This window comes from Conger conger, chromosome 8, assembly GCF_963514075.1.
Source record: "Conger conger chromosome 8, fConCon1.1, whole genome shotgun sequence".
In the NCBI taxonomy this organism is placed as follows: domain Eukaryota; kingdom Metazoa; phylum Chordata; class Actinopteri; order Anguilliformes; family Congridae; genus Conger; species Conger conger.
In genome coordinates this window covers 47,438,012-47,455,094 of record NC_083767.1, presented here as the reverse complement: position 1 = coordinate 47,455,094, position 17,083 = coordinate 47,438,012, and the positions used below count along the sequence as shown (strand labels likewise).

The 17,083-nt window shown below is 42.5% G+C and overlaps 1 protein-coding gene across 1 annotated transcript; it reads left to right on the top strand.

The window, feature by feature from the left end:
* The first annotated feature begins 1,455 nt into the window (after window positions 1-1,455).
* Window positions 1,456-11,857, top strand: gpr37b (G protein-coupled receptor 37b). Its single transcript, XM_061252635.1, has 3 exons — window positions 1,456-1,827; window positions 2,058-3,199; window positions 10,251-11,857. The coding sequence occupies exons 2-3, from the start codon at window positions 2,138-2,140 to the stop codon at window positions 11,070-11,072; spliced, it is 1,884 nt and encodes a 627-aa protein (XP_061108619.1). The 5' UTR covers window positions 1,456-1,827; window positions 2,058-2,137; the 3' UTR covers window positions 11,073-11,857.
* Window positions 11,858-17,083: the final 5,226 nt, after the last annotated feature.

The following is a 17,083-nucleotide window of genomic DNA, read 5'->3' as shown; positions in this document are numbered from 1 at the left end:
AGACTGAAGACCCATCTCTTGCTTGCTATCCTTTTTTAATTTTCTTTCTCCAATAGTAATGTTGTAGTAGGTATATCTGTGTAAATGTTGGCTGTGTTAGCTGTCTAATTGTTAATTTATATCAACAGTTTTGAGGTGGCATGGTGGTGGCCAACATGTGGAGTTCTCCTCGTGTCCTCTTGGGGAGAACTGAGGAATTTAGGAAGGAGGTGGCAGGTTGTGGGGAATGCAGTTGCGGATTGGGGCGACTCTCTCAGCGCCCTCTCTTGGGCCCTATCCAGTGACAGGGCCCCTGAAAGCTTTCCCATCGAGTACCCCTAGGGCAGCAACCATGACAGACTGTTTAACCACTATGAAACCAAAGCACGACATTACACCTATTATTACTATCATTTCCTACCTCAGATAGAGCCCATTGACGTGTGCCGTTTCTCAGGTAGCCTAAGACCTAATCATCCCCTGATTAAAAAATATATAAAAATAAGTTATCTCCCTCTCCACCTCTGATGTGTGGTGAGCATTCATGCTGGTGCACCACCCAGGTGGGAGCTACACATTGGTGGTGGTTGTGGTGAGTCTCCCCCTCATCGCTGTAAAGCGCTTTGAGTTGTTGGCTGGTGAGAAAATGTATGACATATGAAACATATTTCCTGGAAAATAAACAGCCTGATATCCCACAGCAGCTTTACTAAACTAAAATATCAATTTACACATTAATTGTAGAATTTCTGCCATTAATCTGAGTACAAAAAATGAAGGAAAAATTGAGTGTGTGAAAAAGAGCCACTGGACTTTTCCCATGCCACTATCTTTAGGCCCCTGTACAGTAAATGTCCAGTGTTAAATTAACTTATAGTGCACATGGTCTCTCGGAGTCTTATAAACTCTGTTAGAGTTTAATTAACTGTGGACATTTCATTGTGTGTCCTCTCACTTTCTTGAACTCACGATTAAACACGTGATTTTTTACATTAGGGAAGCGTACCACATACAGTACCTAAAGCAAGCAGCTATCTCACTCCCTGTCACCACCACATGCCTGGCTGTTCGAAGTCAGTTTTGTATTTTTGCGCAGAATTTGTGTATCGGCCAATTTGGTCCCCGTCGACCTGTTGCTGATAAATTGAAACATGCTTTTTTCAGTGATTGTTGTGAATCTGTCATAATGGAACTGAGCCATATGTAATAACATTCTTATAATAATCCTTCCTAGCTTTTCATAAATAAACGTTTCAATGTTGTCTTAATGTTGTCTCATGACGTGGTTGTAAAATTAATCGTTTTCCTCTCTCAAAACGTGGTTATTTTATTTATTCGGAATATAGGCTATAGCTTATGCTATGCGTATAGTTTTATTTCCGGTTGAAATCGATTCCCATGTGACGTGCTTTCTTCGCTCTGGGCAGCGTTATTTGCGAAAAAATAAGATATTTATTCATTATCTGCTGGGCGGGTGTGGTAGGCAGCAAGCTACAGTGGTCTGAAGAGCTCGTCCTGACGGATTTGCTTTGACAGATCCGGGTTAGCCGCTAGGAGAACCCATTTTCTTGCTGAATCCTCACCGAGGCGCTCATATCGCAGGCACATACAGCCCGGAGACCGCAGAGCGCGCGGCACCTCCCCGACCATCTCCAGTCTCCCAACACCCGAGGATCCGAACGCTCGCATGGCGCTGTTCCGGTACTTTCCTCTCAGACAAGACGGCGGAAACTTCCAGCTTTCACGCCAAGGAGTTTGAAATGCGACTATCTTGTCATCGGTCAACCTGTTTACAACCACTGACATTGTTTTCCTGGCACGGCAACGTCTACAAGAATACTTCAGTCTGTAAGAAACCTTAACTCTCAAAGCAAGTTTTAATGGCACAACCTGAGCCTGTATAAATTGAAGTGGTTTTACTATATAGCCTATCCTGTTATGAACTGTGCATGGATTAAAATATAGCCCGCCACAGTCATGGTTACGCAGCAACATCAGTGGCTGTTGGGGAATGGTCTTTGTTGCACGTGAATGATGACTTGAGCTTTGACATTGTTTTCTTTTCTTGGGCTACATAGATGCGGTCTCAATGGGCAAGTACCTTTGGAGAACAGTATCCAGTTAATCCGAGATACCCAAACCTTACGAGAGTCGAACAATGCAGGTGTTAATTTTGAGAGTGATATTTTTCCTAGCATTTAATGTAGCGGTGCAAACGCACAGACATGATGATAAATTAAGGACTAATATCGTTACGAAAAACTACAACGTCACACACAAAAATGTGCACAAAACCTCAGAAAATGGAAGGAGATGGCACCGAGCATATAGGAGAGTAATCACTGATATGGACAATACGAGGGGACAAGCCACAGGTGTGTCCTCATGGGACGCCATCAAGACTTTGGTGCGAGACATAAACGCAACCTCTTTTAAGATGAAAATGATTGCAGAAGATAAAACAAAGCTGTATGGATACAAACACGAAATGTATTTTAACAGAACGGAAGCAGACAATCTGAAAAACCACAGAGAGCCTCGGAGGCGAAGGAAAGAAAAGTTTAATTCTCAGATGGCCGCTGCCATGGAAACAATAGGTGATGGATACAGTTCATCTAAGCCTCCTTCAGGGAACAAGCTGGGGGGACGCAAGAGGAACCACAGACGCAAAAGAGGCACCATAGACGGCCAGAATAAATCCATTAAGAGTTTAATAAAAAAGCAGAGTAAAAATAGCCTTCTCACTGCACAGTTAGAAACTTCACCTGATGCCTCTCTCGCTGTGTGGGAACCAATCCCCCTACCTCTTGCCCTAAACCAGTCCACTGATTTTCCATTCGATACTAGAAATTACGAGTTATTTACTTTACCGGACGATGACCTTGGGGAAATAACACCACTGATCCCCCTTAATACGCGGGAGAAGAAAAACTGGATCAGAAACCCTTTCTACCCCGTAACCAATGAATCATATGGAGCGTTCGCCATCGTGTGTGTTTCTATGATAATTTTCTCTGTGGGGATAATCGGGAACATTGCAATCATGTGCATCGTATGTCACAATTACTACATGCGGAGCATCTCCAATTCGCTTTTAGCCAATCTGGCCCTGTGGGATTTCGTGATCATCTTCTTTTGCTTGCCCCTTGTGATTTACCACGAGCTGACGAAAACCTGGTTGCTGGGGGAGTTCTCCTGTAAAATCATACCATACATCGAGGTAATTCCTGAAGTATTATTTTTTTCTTCCGTCTTGATGAGTGGGTTGTGTTTGGTTTAAAAGCTGTAACAAAATAAACTGCAATGATATAGTTCCCTATTGGCCAATGACTACGTAGAAAATGCAGATGTTCTAGAAGTAAACAGCATCACCTGAGTGTGGTAGCTGTTGCAAGGGTGTGGCTTGAAAGGTAATGTAAAGTTATTGTAAGAAAACAAAGCAAACTGGTCCACTCTATTCAGTGATACAGTATGTGGCGTAAACATTCAAGAAAACCATTTGAAGCACTTGCTTTCAGTCATCCAAACATCCACAGCATAGGCTCTCTCTCTCTCTCTCTCTCTCTCTCTCTCTCTCTCTCTCCACAAACATATACACACACATACTGAAACACAAGCGATCACTCCACTAAGTCATCCACTGATACACACTTCACACATATACTTGCACACACACACACACACACACACACACGCACACAAATCCATAATTAGACACATTCAAACACTCCACAAACGTATGCGTGGCATAGACCCTACACCCTCAGTGGAAGGTAGGTAGACTTAAACTAATGCCAGTTTCTCAGGGGGGAAAACTGGACAAGGGAAAATGCCTGACACATAAGGAGTGTGTACAAACACATGGGCTATTCTCAAGCTGGGCTCTGATAGCAGGGTTTTGGTACATTGGAAAGCTAACAGACTGACACACTGTAACACAAGGTTTATCAATTAGGCCATTGGCTGATTTCCACTGGGGCTGGGTAAAGCATCAGATCTTATTCAACTCCGATAGTAAAGTTGACTGGCGCAGAATTTGTAGCAGCATTTGATCTTGAATGAATATTTAAAAACAATTCTGAGAATGAAAAAGTTTGCTCAGTTTTCCAGAAATGAATTACTGCAAGCAGGAGCATTGTGTCCTGAACAAAGGGTAGAGTTGGATCTGCTCAGAGGAAGATAATTGCTTCCATACAACACAGTTTTGTGTTTATATTGTTTTGTTTTGTCATTGTAATCTTGGAAGCTAAATTAGAACAAGTCTTATCAATGCGAGAGGTGAATTACTCAGAGATGTGTTCTGGTTTGAATGGGCTGCCTATAGGTTTGATTGTGATTAAAACTAAATCAGGCCAGCTGCAGAACTCAGCTTTGGAGACTGCGTAAATCTTCTTAGAGGGGATATTTAAAGGGGTCCTTCTGTCTGATTCCCATGCTGCAGCGTGAAGGTTCTCGTGCTCTCGTGGCAAGGAAATGGCCATTAGGAAAGAAAAGCCATCCTGAACCATTCAGCTGTGAAGTGTACAGTGACCCTGTGAGGTAGCAAAGGGAGAGACCATGAGCTTCACTTTGTGTTGGTAACAAGGGCAGTTTGCGGGCGAGTCTCAGGCTGGCTTTTATCCAGATCACTGATTTTGTGAGATGAATATGATGGAAACACACTCAAAAATGTGTTTTTGTTCTGGGTAATAAGTGCTTGTACATAACTGGCATATGTGGTAGCATTCCTGCAAAATGAGTACTTAATGACTCTTTCTCATTTGATTGGCAACAATTTAACAGTGAGAAATTAGTGTTTTATTTATATACAGTGGCTCTGTTGTATTTGTATATTTACAACATTATTCCACAGTTTGCTATTAGTACCCCATGAATATATAAGAGCAAACCATTATTATTATTATTATTATTATTATTATTATTATTGTAATTATTATTACTGAATTGTGAATCAGTCCAAATCCTTAAAGCCAAGGATAAAATGTGTGAGTTGAGATCACACACCATGACTGAACTTTAGGGTTTCCATTTCACCTTTGCCGGTTCTGCCACTTTGTGAGACAAGGTATGGCCTCCCTCTCACTGGGAGTAAACAATCCCTTCTCTCCGACACCCACTCCCCTCCAGGGCAACCTCATTAAGACTTAAACCCTCTCTCAAGTTGCTTTCCTAGATAGTTTTACCCTTTGTATATGCTGATGTCCTTTCAATACCACAAGATCCCAGCTGGAACCTGGGCCTCAACTGCTTCAGGCAGAACTACCACACCCGCTATATGTGTTACCTCACATAATATGTGTTACCTACCTTTGTCCTCCCCCCACCCCAACTTCAGCTAATGATTCAATTACATAGAATAAAATGATGGTGATAACTACAGATTATGAATAACATAATACATACAGCATATTCTACGTATGCCAACCAAGCAGTTGCACACCTGATTCTACTAATCAACCATTAGAGTCTTTGCTAAGGTTCTAGAATCAGGTGTGTTACTGCTTGGTTGGAACATAACCCTGCACCCACACCGGCCCTTTCCGGGTAGGATTGAGTATCCCTGACTTAGACAAAGGTATTAGGTCAGATACCGTCCCACCTACTAATCCAACCACCTACTAATGCAAGCAGGCATGTCATCACTAAGCAATCATCATTCACAGACTCAGTGCTCTCTCTGCAGCCTCCTCTGTGTGTTCCTGAGACACCAGGGTGAGAGGTGTCGTGAATATCCGGCCGCCTGAGAGGAGATGTGCATTAAGGGCTGGAGCGCTGAGTTAATGTGACTGTTCAGCGCAGCGTGGAGCTGGCCCTGAGGGCCCATGTTAGAGAACGCGGCCCTTAGGGAGGCGCTGAGGCAGCCCTGGGCAGGGTTACTCACCCTGTGATGTAACAGGGAGTGAAAACACAACCTGACTCCAGACGCTGCAGCAGAGACCAGGCTGGAGATGACGGCGTGTTAGAAACAGCAAGCGTCTCTGAGAGGCAGGGACCGCCCTGTAACAGGGTCAGAGTCTCACTGTTCCCGAAATATAGGGTAGGGTTTCGGTGTTGCTTGAGTGGAGGTTGAATATTGACGCTTCTAAAGCATGTCTCTCACTGCCTCCAAAAGAGCAGCTTGTGAAACAGGCCTGTTTAGTAGGGGCATGGTCTACTGCTGTTAGTAGGGAAGTAAGGACACGGTTTTATTGATTTTTCTGTCTCTGAAATAGGGGCAGCCCCCCCTCCCCTAATACAGGCCAGGCTTGCTTCTCACTGATCCACAGACTCATTCTGCATATGCAGTACAGGTATGGTGGGTCTGCAGGTTTCAGGTGTCTGTGCAGAGCAGTGGAGCCCGTGTCCCGCTGTCTGTCACCGTGAACCTGCTCACCTTAAGTTCTGCATCTTTAGTCTCCTGACTCTACTACCAGGAACTGTTTTGTCATTTGGATTCCTTACTGCAGCAGTGTCGTCAGGGACTGAGAATGTAACTCTCAGCCTTTCAGGTCCTAGGTGGGGCAGTGCCGTTGTTCCCTTGAGGCAGTCAACTGCCTTTAAATATATACCTGGGCAAATGACTATTTGTAAACAATAATAAATGTACGCACCCTATGGTTGAGGGTGCCTGATAAGCAGATACAGTACCGGTGTATAATACAATTATGTGTATAAGTGAGTGGGCACAGGGAAGCAGACGTTCTGCTTCTCACTGTAGTTCTGACTGGACATTAATAACAAATGCCAGTCAACATTTTATGTACTGTAGGGACACATTAACGGACAGGAAATCAGTTAGGCAGCCACACACATATTTATATATGCACACACAGACATATGGTAACACAAACACACACTCATGGCTCAGGAATGCATGTTCAGGCATACAGAAGCACACACACACAGTCACTCATGCATTTCCACATGCACCATTGCAGAGAGGCACACACATGCGCACATATGGTACACACAAACACACACATACACAAACACACTTGACTGGACTTGCTCACATTCCAGATGTGATGACGGACTGGCCCCCTCTCTCTCATCACCTGCAGTGTGTCTCCGCACGTGCTCACTTTGACTCACACAGGCACGCAGAGCAGAGACCTACACACACAGCCTGCTGAAAGTGGAAGGCGGAGCCATTGATTGACCTGATTATTTCTGCCACGTTGTGGCCAGTGAATAACACATCATTTGTAGGCTTCTGAATTATTCAGCGAAGAATTAGTGATGATCAATTATTCATCAATCATTATTTTCAGTTTTTATGAGAAGAGGCAATTTGTTATACTACAAACTGTACTGTAAAAAAAACTTAAGCAAGCATTTATACAGATTAAGCAGGTTATTGTAATTTATAAAACACATTAAATCGACATGCAACTGTATTTTATGACAGGAACAGTAGGGACAACACATAACCCTTTAGAATAGCTGGATTCACGTCATCCTTAAGTGCGTGCATTGCATTGGAAATAAAAGTTCACAAACCGAAAGTGCACTTTCAACTCTGGAACCATTATCTTTGTCACGAGAATGAAGTAGCCTATGGCTTAGTGTCTCTTCTACTGATAATGTTTTTCAGAGGCATGTATCTGAAGTATTTTACCTCCAGGCAGTGAAGCGTCTTCTCTGTGCTCTGTATGTGTTCAGTAGTTACTACTGCTGGTGACAAAACAGTTGAAACTTAACAAAATGTATTTGTAGTTTTCTGGTCAAACCCTGCTTTGACCAGTCAATATATGGGAGTCGCAAGTCTCTGTTGCCTAACAGAAAAAAAAGGAATGGAATAATTTTTTATTTGTAAAAGTTAATACATGTACTGTATGTGCATCTTATGTAGGGAAAACACTTGATTTGTGAAGCTTGCTTCATAAACAGCAGAATGATCAGCATGATTTAATGTGTTTCACCAGAGTGGTCCCTGTCTCAGGTTGGTTTTTAGTGTTTGTGCCTTCCTGCACCGAGATGAATTATTACTCAGGGACTTCAATCAGGTCGAACATAGCCGGTTTGATTCACCCTGTCGCAGACCAGGTATTAAACTGACATTAATTAGACATAAAGTGCCTACATTGTGTTGAACAGCACTTCATCAAACAATTAATAGAGCGTAATTACGGCAAACATTAGGGAAATCAGCTTTGCTGCCTGCCGTACTTAAAGCCTGAAATGAATAAATTGTGTTCATAGTGCAATAGTCTGTCATCCTGACCTCAGACAATCAAGTGACTGGTCACATATAACAACACCAGTGAATTTGAAGCAGTGTTCCAGGGGCAACACTCAGGCTGTCACATTGATTGCCATGTGTTGCTATAGCACTAAATAATCTGTTGCTATCAGGAAATTATAGTGGAAATATGGAGTACTGCAGAGTAAAATTTGTAAGTGTAAGGAGAGTCAAAGCTACAATCACAATTTTTTAGTTTGAAGTGTGTCTCTCTCCTGGAAGCCAGATGAAAGCATCTCACTGTGCTTCATACTACTCCTGCCCAGTCTTGGGTTAATGAAAAATTCAGTGTGTTTACACCTTTTGCTGCCAAAGTGCATATGGAACAGGCCTCTGAATGGAGAGCCAGCCGGCCTGTCTCACACGGTACTGAATGCAGTAAGGATTTCTGCTCTGATTCGTTTCACATTTGGTCAAACCTTCAGTGTGCATGCAATTATAGTTCCTTCAGGAACATAGGGACTGCATTATAAAGCATGCACAAAGGACTGCAGTTCCTTGCTCAGTCATACCAGACTGTACTGATAACATGTTGTGCAACCGACACATCTTGTGAAAACATAGTAATGTTGCAGCCACAGTGAAGCACATTTATAATAGTTTTGTAAATCTGTATTAGCTTGTTTATGAAGATGTTGTGTTTCTGTTTTTTTCTGCAGAAGTCTGTATAAAGTATTTTCTATTTCCTCAAATGGGATAATAAGAAGTCCTTTGCTTTTTTTGGAGTTGAATCTATCTTTATCTATCTTTCATTGGTTTACTTTCACTTTTGAAACAAAGTTCTGGGGAAATGTTTTTTATCTGTTGGGAGTGGCAGCTATTTCTACCCATGGAAATGATTTATGCCTGTTCATAATCCCATGTGGCTCAAAGAACTGTTATTTAATTTGTATTTCTCCCTTGATTTTCAGTATCTTGTTTTGTGTGATATACAGTACTGTGCTTGTAAAGTATTTTGGCCCCTATGGCCTGCAGAATAGCTCTAGTGCCCATTCATAATTTATGTTACTTTTCAAAGTGAGCAGGTTGTCAATGGTCCAAAAAGAACATCTGCCTCCCATTTATGAAAGGATGGGCTCACTTTGTGTCGGTCTTCATGGGAATAGCAGCAAACATGTCTGACTGTGACCTCTTTTCTGCGCAAAATCTTGTTTGAGCTGTTGAGATCTTCCATACTGTTCATAAGAGATGTGCTTTCACCTGTAGCTATGGGTCTTTCAGGTACATTGTATAGACATAATAGACACCACATCCTTAAACTTGTTCTTGAATTCAAAATATGATCTCAAACGTGACTCAGTGTCTGCTTTTAGAATGAGTGTCTTTCATCATGCAGACCTTATGGTATTTAAACAGTGCAAAAGATAGATTCCCTATTCCCTATCACAAGGACTGTGTATGTGATGCCAACAGTCCTTGTGATGACATATATTGCTCTATTTTACCACAAGAAATAGAAAAGTTGACCACACACTGCAAAAATATCAGTCTTTGTTGAACACCCGTGCTGACAAACAAGCATCAACATTTCAGTCAATCAGACCTTCATCTGTGCTGGAGGGTACAAGTCACATAAAACAGTGTTGATTCAGTGTGGATTGATATTTTCAGTTCATTCATGGCTCTGCACACCCGCAGCATGTTTTCAATAGCCTAGTTCTTTGACTGAGTGTAACAATGTTTTTCTAAAATCTGTTCTGTTTGGTGACATCCTGTTTTATTAAGTTTCATGTTGCTCAATTTTGTTTGTCTAAACTCTCAGAAATAAAGTGTCTAAAAAGGTACAAATGCTTGTCACTGGTGCGGTACCCTATAGATATAAAATTGTACCACTAGTCTGCAATATATTAATAATTTGTACCATTTTTGCATGGAAAACCTGCTCATTTGTACCCAGTGAGAACATCACTGTGTACGTTCAGGGTACATTTAGGAAATGTGATCCTTGAAGGACAAAAATGTACCTCCACTGCCACTTTATTTCTGAGAGTGTAGCTCTGTAGTTTGTAGTGGTTAGTGTCACATTAACTTCCCGGTTGTGCCCCCTCAGGTGGCCTCGCTGGGAGTAACCACGTTCACGCTGTGTGCGCTGTGCATCGACCGTTTCCGGGCGGCGACCAACGTGCAGATGTACTACGAGATGATCGAGAACTGCGCCTCCACCTCGGCCAAGCTGGCGGTGATCTGGATCGGCGCTCTGCTGCTGGCCCTGCCCGAGCTCATCATCCGGCAGCTGGCCACGGAGGAGGGCGAGCCGGCCGACTCGGGCCCCTGCGAGCGCTGCGTGGTGCGCATCTCCACCCAGCTCCCAGACACCGTCTACGTCCTGGGGCTCACCTACGACGGCGCCCGGCTCTGGTGGTACTTCGGCTGCTACTTCTGCCTGCCCACCCTCTTCACCATCGGCAGCTCCCTGGTGACGGCCCGCAAGATCCGCCAGGCCGAGAAGGCCGCCGTCCGTGGCAACAAGAAGCAGATCCAGCTGGAGAGCCAGATGAACTGCACGGTGGTGGCGCTGGCCATCCTGTACGGCTTCTGCGTCATCCCCGAGAACGTGTGCAACATCGTGTCGGCCTACATGGCGGCCGGCGTGCCCCGCCGCACCATGGACGTGCTGCAGCTGGTCAGCCAGATGCTGCTGTTCTGCAAGTCCGCCGGCACGCCCGTGCTGCTCTTCTGCCTGTGCCGGCCGTTCAGCCGCGCCTTCCTGGACTGCTGCTGCTGCTGCTGCGAGGAGTGCGGCACCGCCAAGTCCTCGGCCGCCACCAGCGACGACAACGACCACGAGTGCACCACCGAGCTGGAGCTGTCGCCCTTCAGCACCATCCGCCGCGAGATGTCCGCCTACACGTCTGTGGGGACCCACTGCTGAGCGTCCGGAACGAGGCCGCCCCCTGCCCCCTCAAACCCCCTGTCCCTCAAAACCCGTCCGTCCTCCCCAACACCACAATCCCCTGTCATGATGAAGCATGTATGTGGTGTCAATCATTGCCACGATGTGAACTGATCGATATGCTGTTAGCACCTTGATTGGCTCCGTCCGCCATGTGGTGGGAAGTGCATGGTATAGCTCTGCCTACTGCTGTGGTTCATGAAATCGCTGTGCCATCATGCACTGTACACTGTACAGTACCTGCACACTGTTTACTGTAGAGTAGATGTCTGTACAAGTCATACACTTAATCGCATATATTTGTTGCCATTATTTGTACACAGTATAGTGCATATGCATATAGAGCAGTAGTTTTTTTTTATTTCATAGTCATTAACATATCAGTGATTACATTTTTTTTTATGACACTTTTTTGCACTCTACTCCACCCCCCCCCCATTCTTTTTTTGGATATTACTTTGTTTTATCGCAAGTGTCTTATGTCTCTGCATTGTATTGAAAGTAATATATTGAAAATGGCTGGTTGTAGTATATTGTGGGATTTTGTTCTCTTTCTGATAACAGTGATTCTTGTGAATCAGTTGAAAAGTATGTTTAGCTCCCTTGCTATGTGAGTATATTCTACACTCTGAACAAATTGATGTCTGTATTTGATAGCAGAAAATTGTACCAGTATGCTTTGGGCAGTCTGTACACTCACTTGAGTGTTTTGTATTATTATTATAGTGAAGAAATGTCACTTTAATAAAAAAGGAAACAATGAATTTGGTTTAAAAATGTGGTCATTCATTTGACTCAACGTACAATGGAACATTAAATCTAAGGAGTTTATTTTTCCTGTACATTTACAAGACCATTTTCGCATTCTAGACCTCAGTGTGGAATTATTGCATATTCAATATTTTCCCATTTATAACCACTGACACCTGCCTCTAAGATATGGTGTATTGCCATCAGATGTGGTTCCAGTGATTAAAGATATGTCAGTCAGTCAAGACCTTAGAATTACGAGATTCAAACTGACATTTTTTTAGTTAGTGTCATAAATATGTTGTTCATCAGGCAATTTGATAGGATTTTGAAATTGTACAGATTCAGATTACGTTTAGGATATCTGTCATATTGATCTACAAAGAATTTCCCTGCATTTCAGTTTTTCTGTGTTAGGATGTGAAATCTTTGATGCTCAATATCTCAAAACTACTCAGAACACAGATAGAACCTTAAAATTCCAAGATCACGCAATGGTGAATGCAGAACGAAAACTAGAATAGAATAGAATCAAAAATAAATAGAAATAGAGATCTGTATTTGTTTACTTCCTAACTTGTCAACAAGTCAAATGCATTATACAGGTCTGATGACTCCATTACATTACATCCTCATGGAATATTGTGTTTTTTCCCTGTTCATGCAGCTGCAAGCCGCGGAGCGATATTAACTCTACTGTGTACCATGTTTCCATGGTTACACCATGACTCATCTAATGATTTTTCTCTGGTGAGCTCTTCTATCAGACTGTCAGACATGGATGTGATTTCACATTGATGTGCTTTTTGACCCTGGCACATTCTATTAAACAGCCATACCTGCCCTCATCTGCATACTGAGCTAATTAACCACCTCTGTTTTTGCCTTGCCACTCTGCTTCTGTAAAGAGATGTTAAAGTCAAAGATACTGCTCAACTCTCAATCCCACATCCTGGAACAATGGGAATGATATTACATGTTCACCTTATCAATTTATGCGTCAACTCTAAGGTGTATATTTATATGGCTTTAGATGAAGCGCAGCTGAAGCATCTGTGTGCATGTGTGTGTGTTTCTAAGTGAATATTTAGAGCCCTCAGTTCAGTTCTGCAGCATGGGGTTTTTAGACATTGGGGCTGAGGTGCACTAAGACAGCTTGTTATCTGCCCTGCATGACATCATCGTGACAGGACTCTCACAGCACACAGAGGCCATTGTCTTAGGCCAATTACCATGGCAACCCTGAAGAACCAGCCAAGGAGATGGTTGTACGATGTCATGTTCCGCTGTCATGTTCCACTGTGAAGAGGCAGAGTTAAGCATTAAGAGCCCAGGAGAACCACAGAGCTCCTCAGCAGGGATGAGCTAGCTCCACATCTCACCTTCCGTTTCTACACGCAAAACCTAGTCTGTTCTGGCTGACCTGGATTTCTCTGGCGGACCATGGTTTTATGGCTTTCTTATACACCCTAACCTGAATTCAGTGTTCAGGTAAACAGTGTTTGTCTAAAAGTGCCAACATTACTGCTTCTTGCAGTTTGTGTTCATCAGTGCAATAGCAGTGCAAGTTTTAAGGATGATGCAGCCATACTTACTGTGACAAATGTAGACTCGGTACAGTTATTAATAGCTCATGTCACTCTGTGGTGACAAACAAACAGCCATTTGATCAGACATGGTACAGAGGAAGTGAAAGATATCTGCAGATAAATTCTCGATAATAAATCCAGCCATTTCCTAGAACATCGGCTGTATCCTCCAACAGTTCCTTCCGCCTGACAGCCTTGCCTGAAGCAGCGGCATTACGTAGCTTCCCTGATTCCACCCCGAAATAGCTGAAGATTTCAGGGGGTTTTTACGCAGCTGAACAAGAGGGTGGACTTCTGGGCAGACAATTCTGCCTTTGGCACGAACGTGGTAAAGAGGGTGTTTGAGAGCTCTGCAGTATGTAATCTCCGTGGGTAATTTCCTCTCCATGTAACTGCTTTCTCTGGATACGTCCTGTTCGATCTGAAGACGCTGCCTTCCCTCCCCCTCAGGGCCTGTACTGCTTCTGGGGGCTGGTGAGGCATTGTGACCGTAATTTCACAAAGATGTCGCTCTGACATATGTGTGCTTTTATTTTCAGCTCACACAGTGCTCCACACGGAGAATTGGCAATCTGTGATGTGTATTTGATGCGATAAGCTGTACAGATGACTGTACAGACACACGGCAGAATTAGCCTTCAGATGCACAGGGACCACGCATTAAAGGATATTCCATCTTCTCCCATTGCTTGCATCTGGTCCTTCTCTTGGAAAGACATCTCTGGTTTTACATGATATGTCCCAGGATGGCGAATAGCTATTTTTGGCAGTTTGCAGGCACGATCCTTCATGAGGCAGGTTGCCCGGCTCAGCTCTTCCATATCACAGAAAATGCTGCCAGACATGTTTATTGTTTATTGGAGAACAAGATATTTCATGGGGTGGCATCCTCCAATTGTTCAATGTTTCATTCCAGAAAATTGAGAGGTGTAATTGAAACAAAAACAAAAGATTTTTTATTGCTTGTGTGCTGATGCTACACTGGACAGTGACCCTCTGTGTTTTTTATTCAGGAATTACCCTGGAACAGCAGGACTTCAGCATCTGGCCCAGTGTAATCAGTTTAAATAAAAACCACAAACACTCCCACCCAGAAGCCCAGGGCCAGACCTCCCATCCATTAACTTATACCTATACACGACTCAGTTCTCAAATTTTCTTGGAAAGTATTATTATTACTATTATTATTATTATTATTATTATTATTATTATTATTATTATTATTATTAATTTTATTCGTAGTAGTAGTAGTAGTAGTAGTAGTAGTAGTCGTAGTGGTAGTGGTAGTAGGAGCATTATTCTTGTACTTTTTTTAGTTATTTTGTTTATATCCATCCTGAGTCTTGGTCCCTGTTTCTCTACACTTCTACAAGCCAGCCATTCATCCTTTTATCAGTGTGAACTTACTGCCTCTGTTTTGTGCTTTCTCATTAAGGACCATTAGACTGAAGAGTCCATTCTGTGATGCCCACGGGTCACTCACTTCATTCATGTAACGGTTACAAGCACAAAGGCAAATTTCCCTTTTGTTTTAAAACTGCAGCACAAGCAAGTTCTAGGGTCGCTCTCCACTGAATGTGTATCCAAGCCTTATACTGAATTCTTTTTACAAAAGGCAATATGTGGGGCTTTTTTCTTCTGCAGTCCATGGGCTTTCCACAGCCAAGCCCTGTGTATAAATGTTTTAACAGCCGTACATGTCCTTTGGGCCATATGTTTCAGCTGTTCAGTTGAAGACATTGAATTCAGACTAAACCATTCAGGTATAGTTTATTACTATTAAAGGTCTGCTTGATAAAAATGAGTAAGGGAAATCCTTTATCAAAGCTCTGTCCTTTTCCCGGAAATGCTACCTACAAATTTAGTTGAGTTTGATTTTGGAATCTGAGAGACTTTTGTGTGAAGTAAGAACATTATCATCATGTTATACAATCAGAGCTTATGGGTTATGCCAAATGGGTTGTCTATAATCAATTGGAAGAGAAAATGCTTTGAATTTGAAGATAAATCACACCAAACTGATGTATTGCATGTGTATGTACAATCCAGCATGAATACAGTTGGAGTCAGAGACCATGCTGATGCATTTTTTCAAATTGAATGGGTTTTATCCAGAGCAAATTATGCTGTTTATATTTTACATAACAGGTTATTTACTGAAAGAAGGTCACTTTATGAGGTACACCTATTTAGCTTGAATTGTTTGTGGCATGGATTCAACAATGAGCTAGAAATATTCCTTAAGGATTTTGCCCATGCTGACCTCGTTATAAGACAAATCCCTAAATCATAGTTTGACACTGCTATGATTTACTATCCTTCTATAACAGGTGCATGTGGTATCTCCTGTGGCCGTGCACTCCTGTAGTTGTACAGGAGTTCCTTCAAGCATCCATTTTGTATGCATTGATCTGATCATCCTCAAAAATTGCCAGACAGTACTATTACCATTCCCAAAGAGATTGATGTCCAAAGGACCTGTATGTAATACTGCTGGCTGAAAGTCAGGTCATGCTGCTATGGCAACCCTCCACTCTAGAATGTGTCTGTAGTAAAGGAACAGGACACAGTAATAGTTGAACAGCGGGGATTTGCCTGAGCATTTGTTTTGTTTGTTTTTGTTTTGGGTGGGAACATTTGATTAATTTGATTTAACAGTTCAATATAACTGGCGGTCTGAAGATTATTGTCACTGCAGAGAAAGGATGGCTTTCCCAGGTAAATATTAGCAGACGCTCTTATCCAGAGCGACGTACAACAAAGTGCAAATCAAACACAAGAACAAGTGCAAAAGTGGACCTGAGAGGACAGTACTGTTCCGAGTCCTAGTGTAAACATAGAGAAATTCAGAACCCTTGAAGAGTACAATCAACTTTCAAACTAGCATACCACCGTTGGCAGCAAGAATACAACAATACAACAGCCAATAAAAACAACAATACCTATACAAGTAACGATATCTATACATAAGTGCCATTACGGTCTAAGGCTAATCACGGTGATTGTGAATTGGAGAGGGAAAGGTGTAGCCTGAAAAGATGGGTCTTCAGTCTGCGCTTGAAGGAGGATTAATATTATTATTAATATCTCTACCGTCAAGATAGCTTGCCTTCATTTTTTATTAATGAGACAAAAGCTTCAAATGTTTGTAATCCTCTGCCATTAGATCCATCACCACTGTGTATAGAGATGGATATACTGCAGAAATGTATTCATGAGACCAGACCTAGCAGAAACTAAATGCCAGCAATTAAATGGACACTTGCCATGTTATCAAGGGAATAAGAGGCTGTGGATGTGGTCATTCTGACACCTGCTCACATTCAATCTATTTCTTAACCAACACCTGATTACATTTAATTTAGTATTTGACAAACAACACCTGATCCCATTTAATCTCATGTTTTGCAAATGTATAACATTTATTCTGATCTCTTTAAAATGCCCCACTCCTTTTTAAATGCTTTCAAAGTAAGCAGTGTAAGCAGACTTTCAGAAAATTGAGCCAGAACTGCTTTGAATGAAAATGTATGCGGATCCTTGCATGACAGAAGTCATTTGTATGGTTACTTTTTTATTGGAAACACCAGATCTGCCAAGATAAACACAAATCCTGGTTTATGCTTGCCAAATTGTATGCGACTAGCTCAG

Bases quoted from the DNA above. Each gene is read 5' to 3' on its own strand.
- gpr37b (XM_061252635.1), top strand. From the start codon at position 2,138: ATGCAGGTGTTAATTTTGAGAGTGATATTTTTCCTAGCATTTAATGTA. The intron at 3,200-10,250 runs GTAATTCCTGAA...GTGCCCCCTCAG, and splicing joins AAATCATACCATACATCGAG to GTGGCCTCGCTGGGAGTAAC.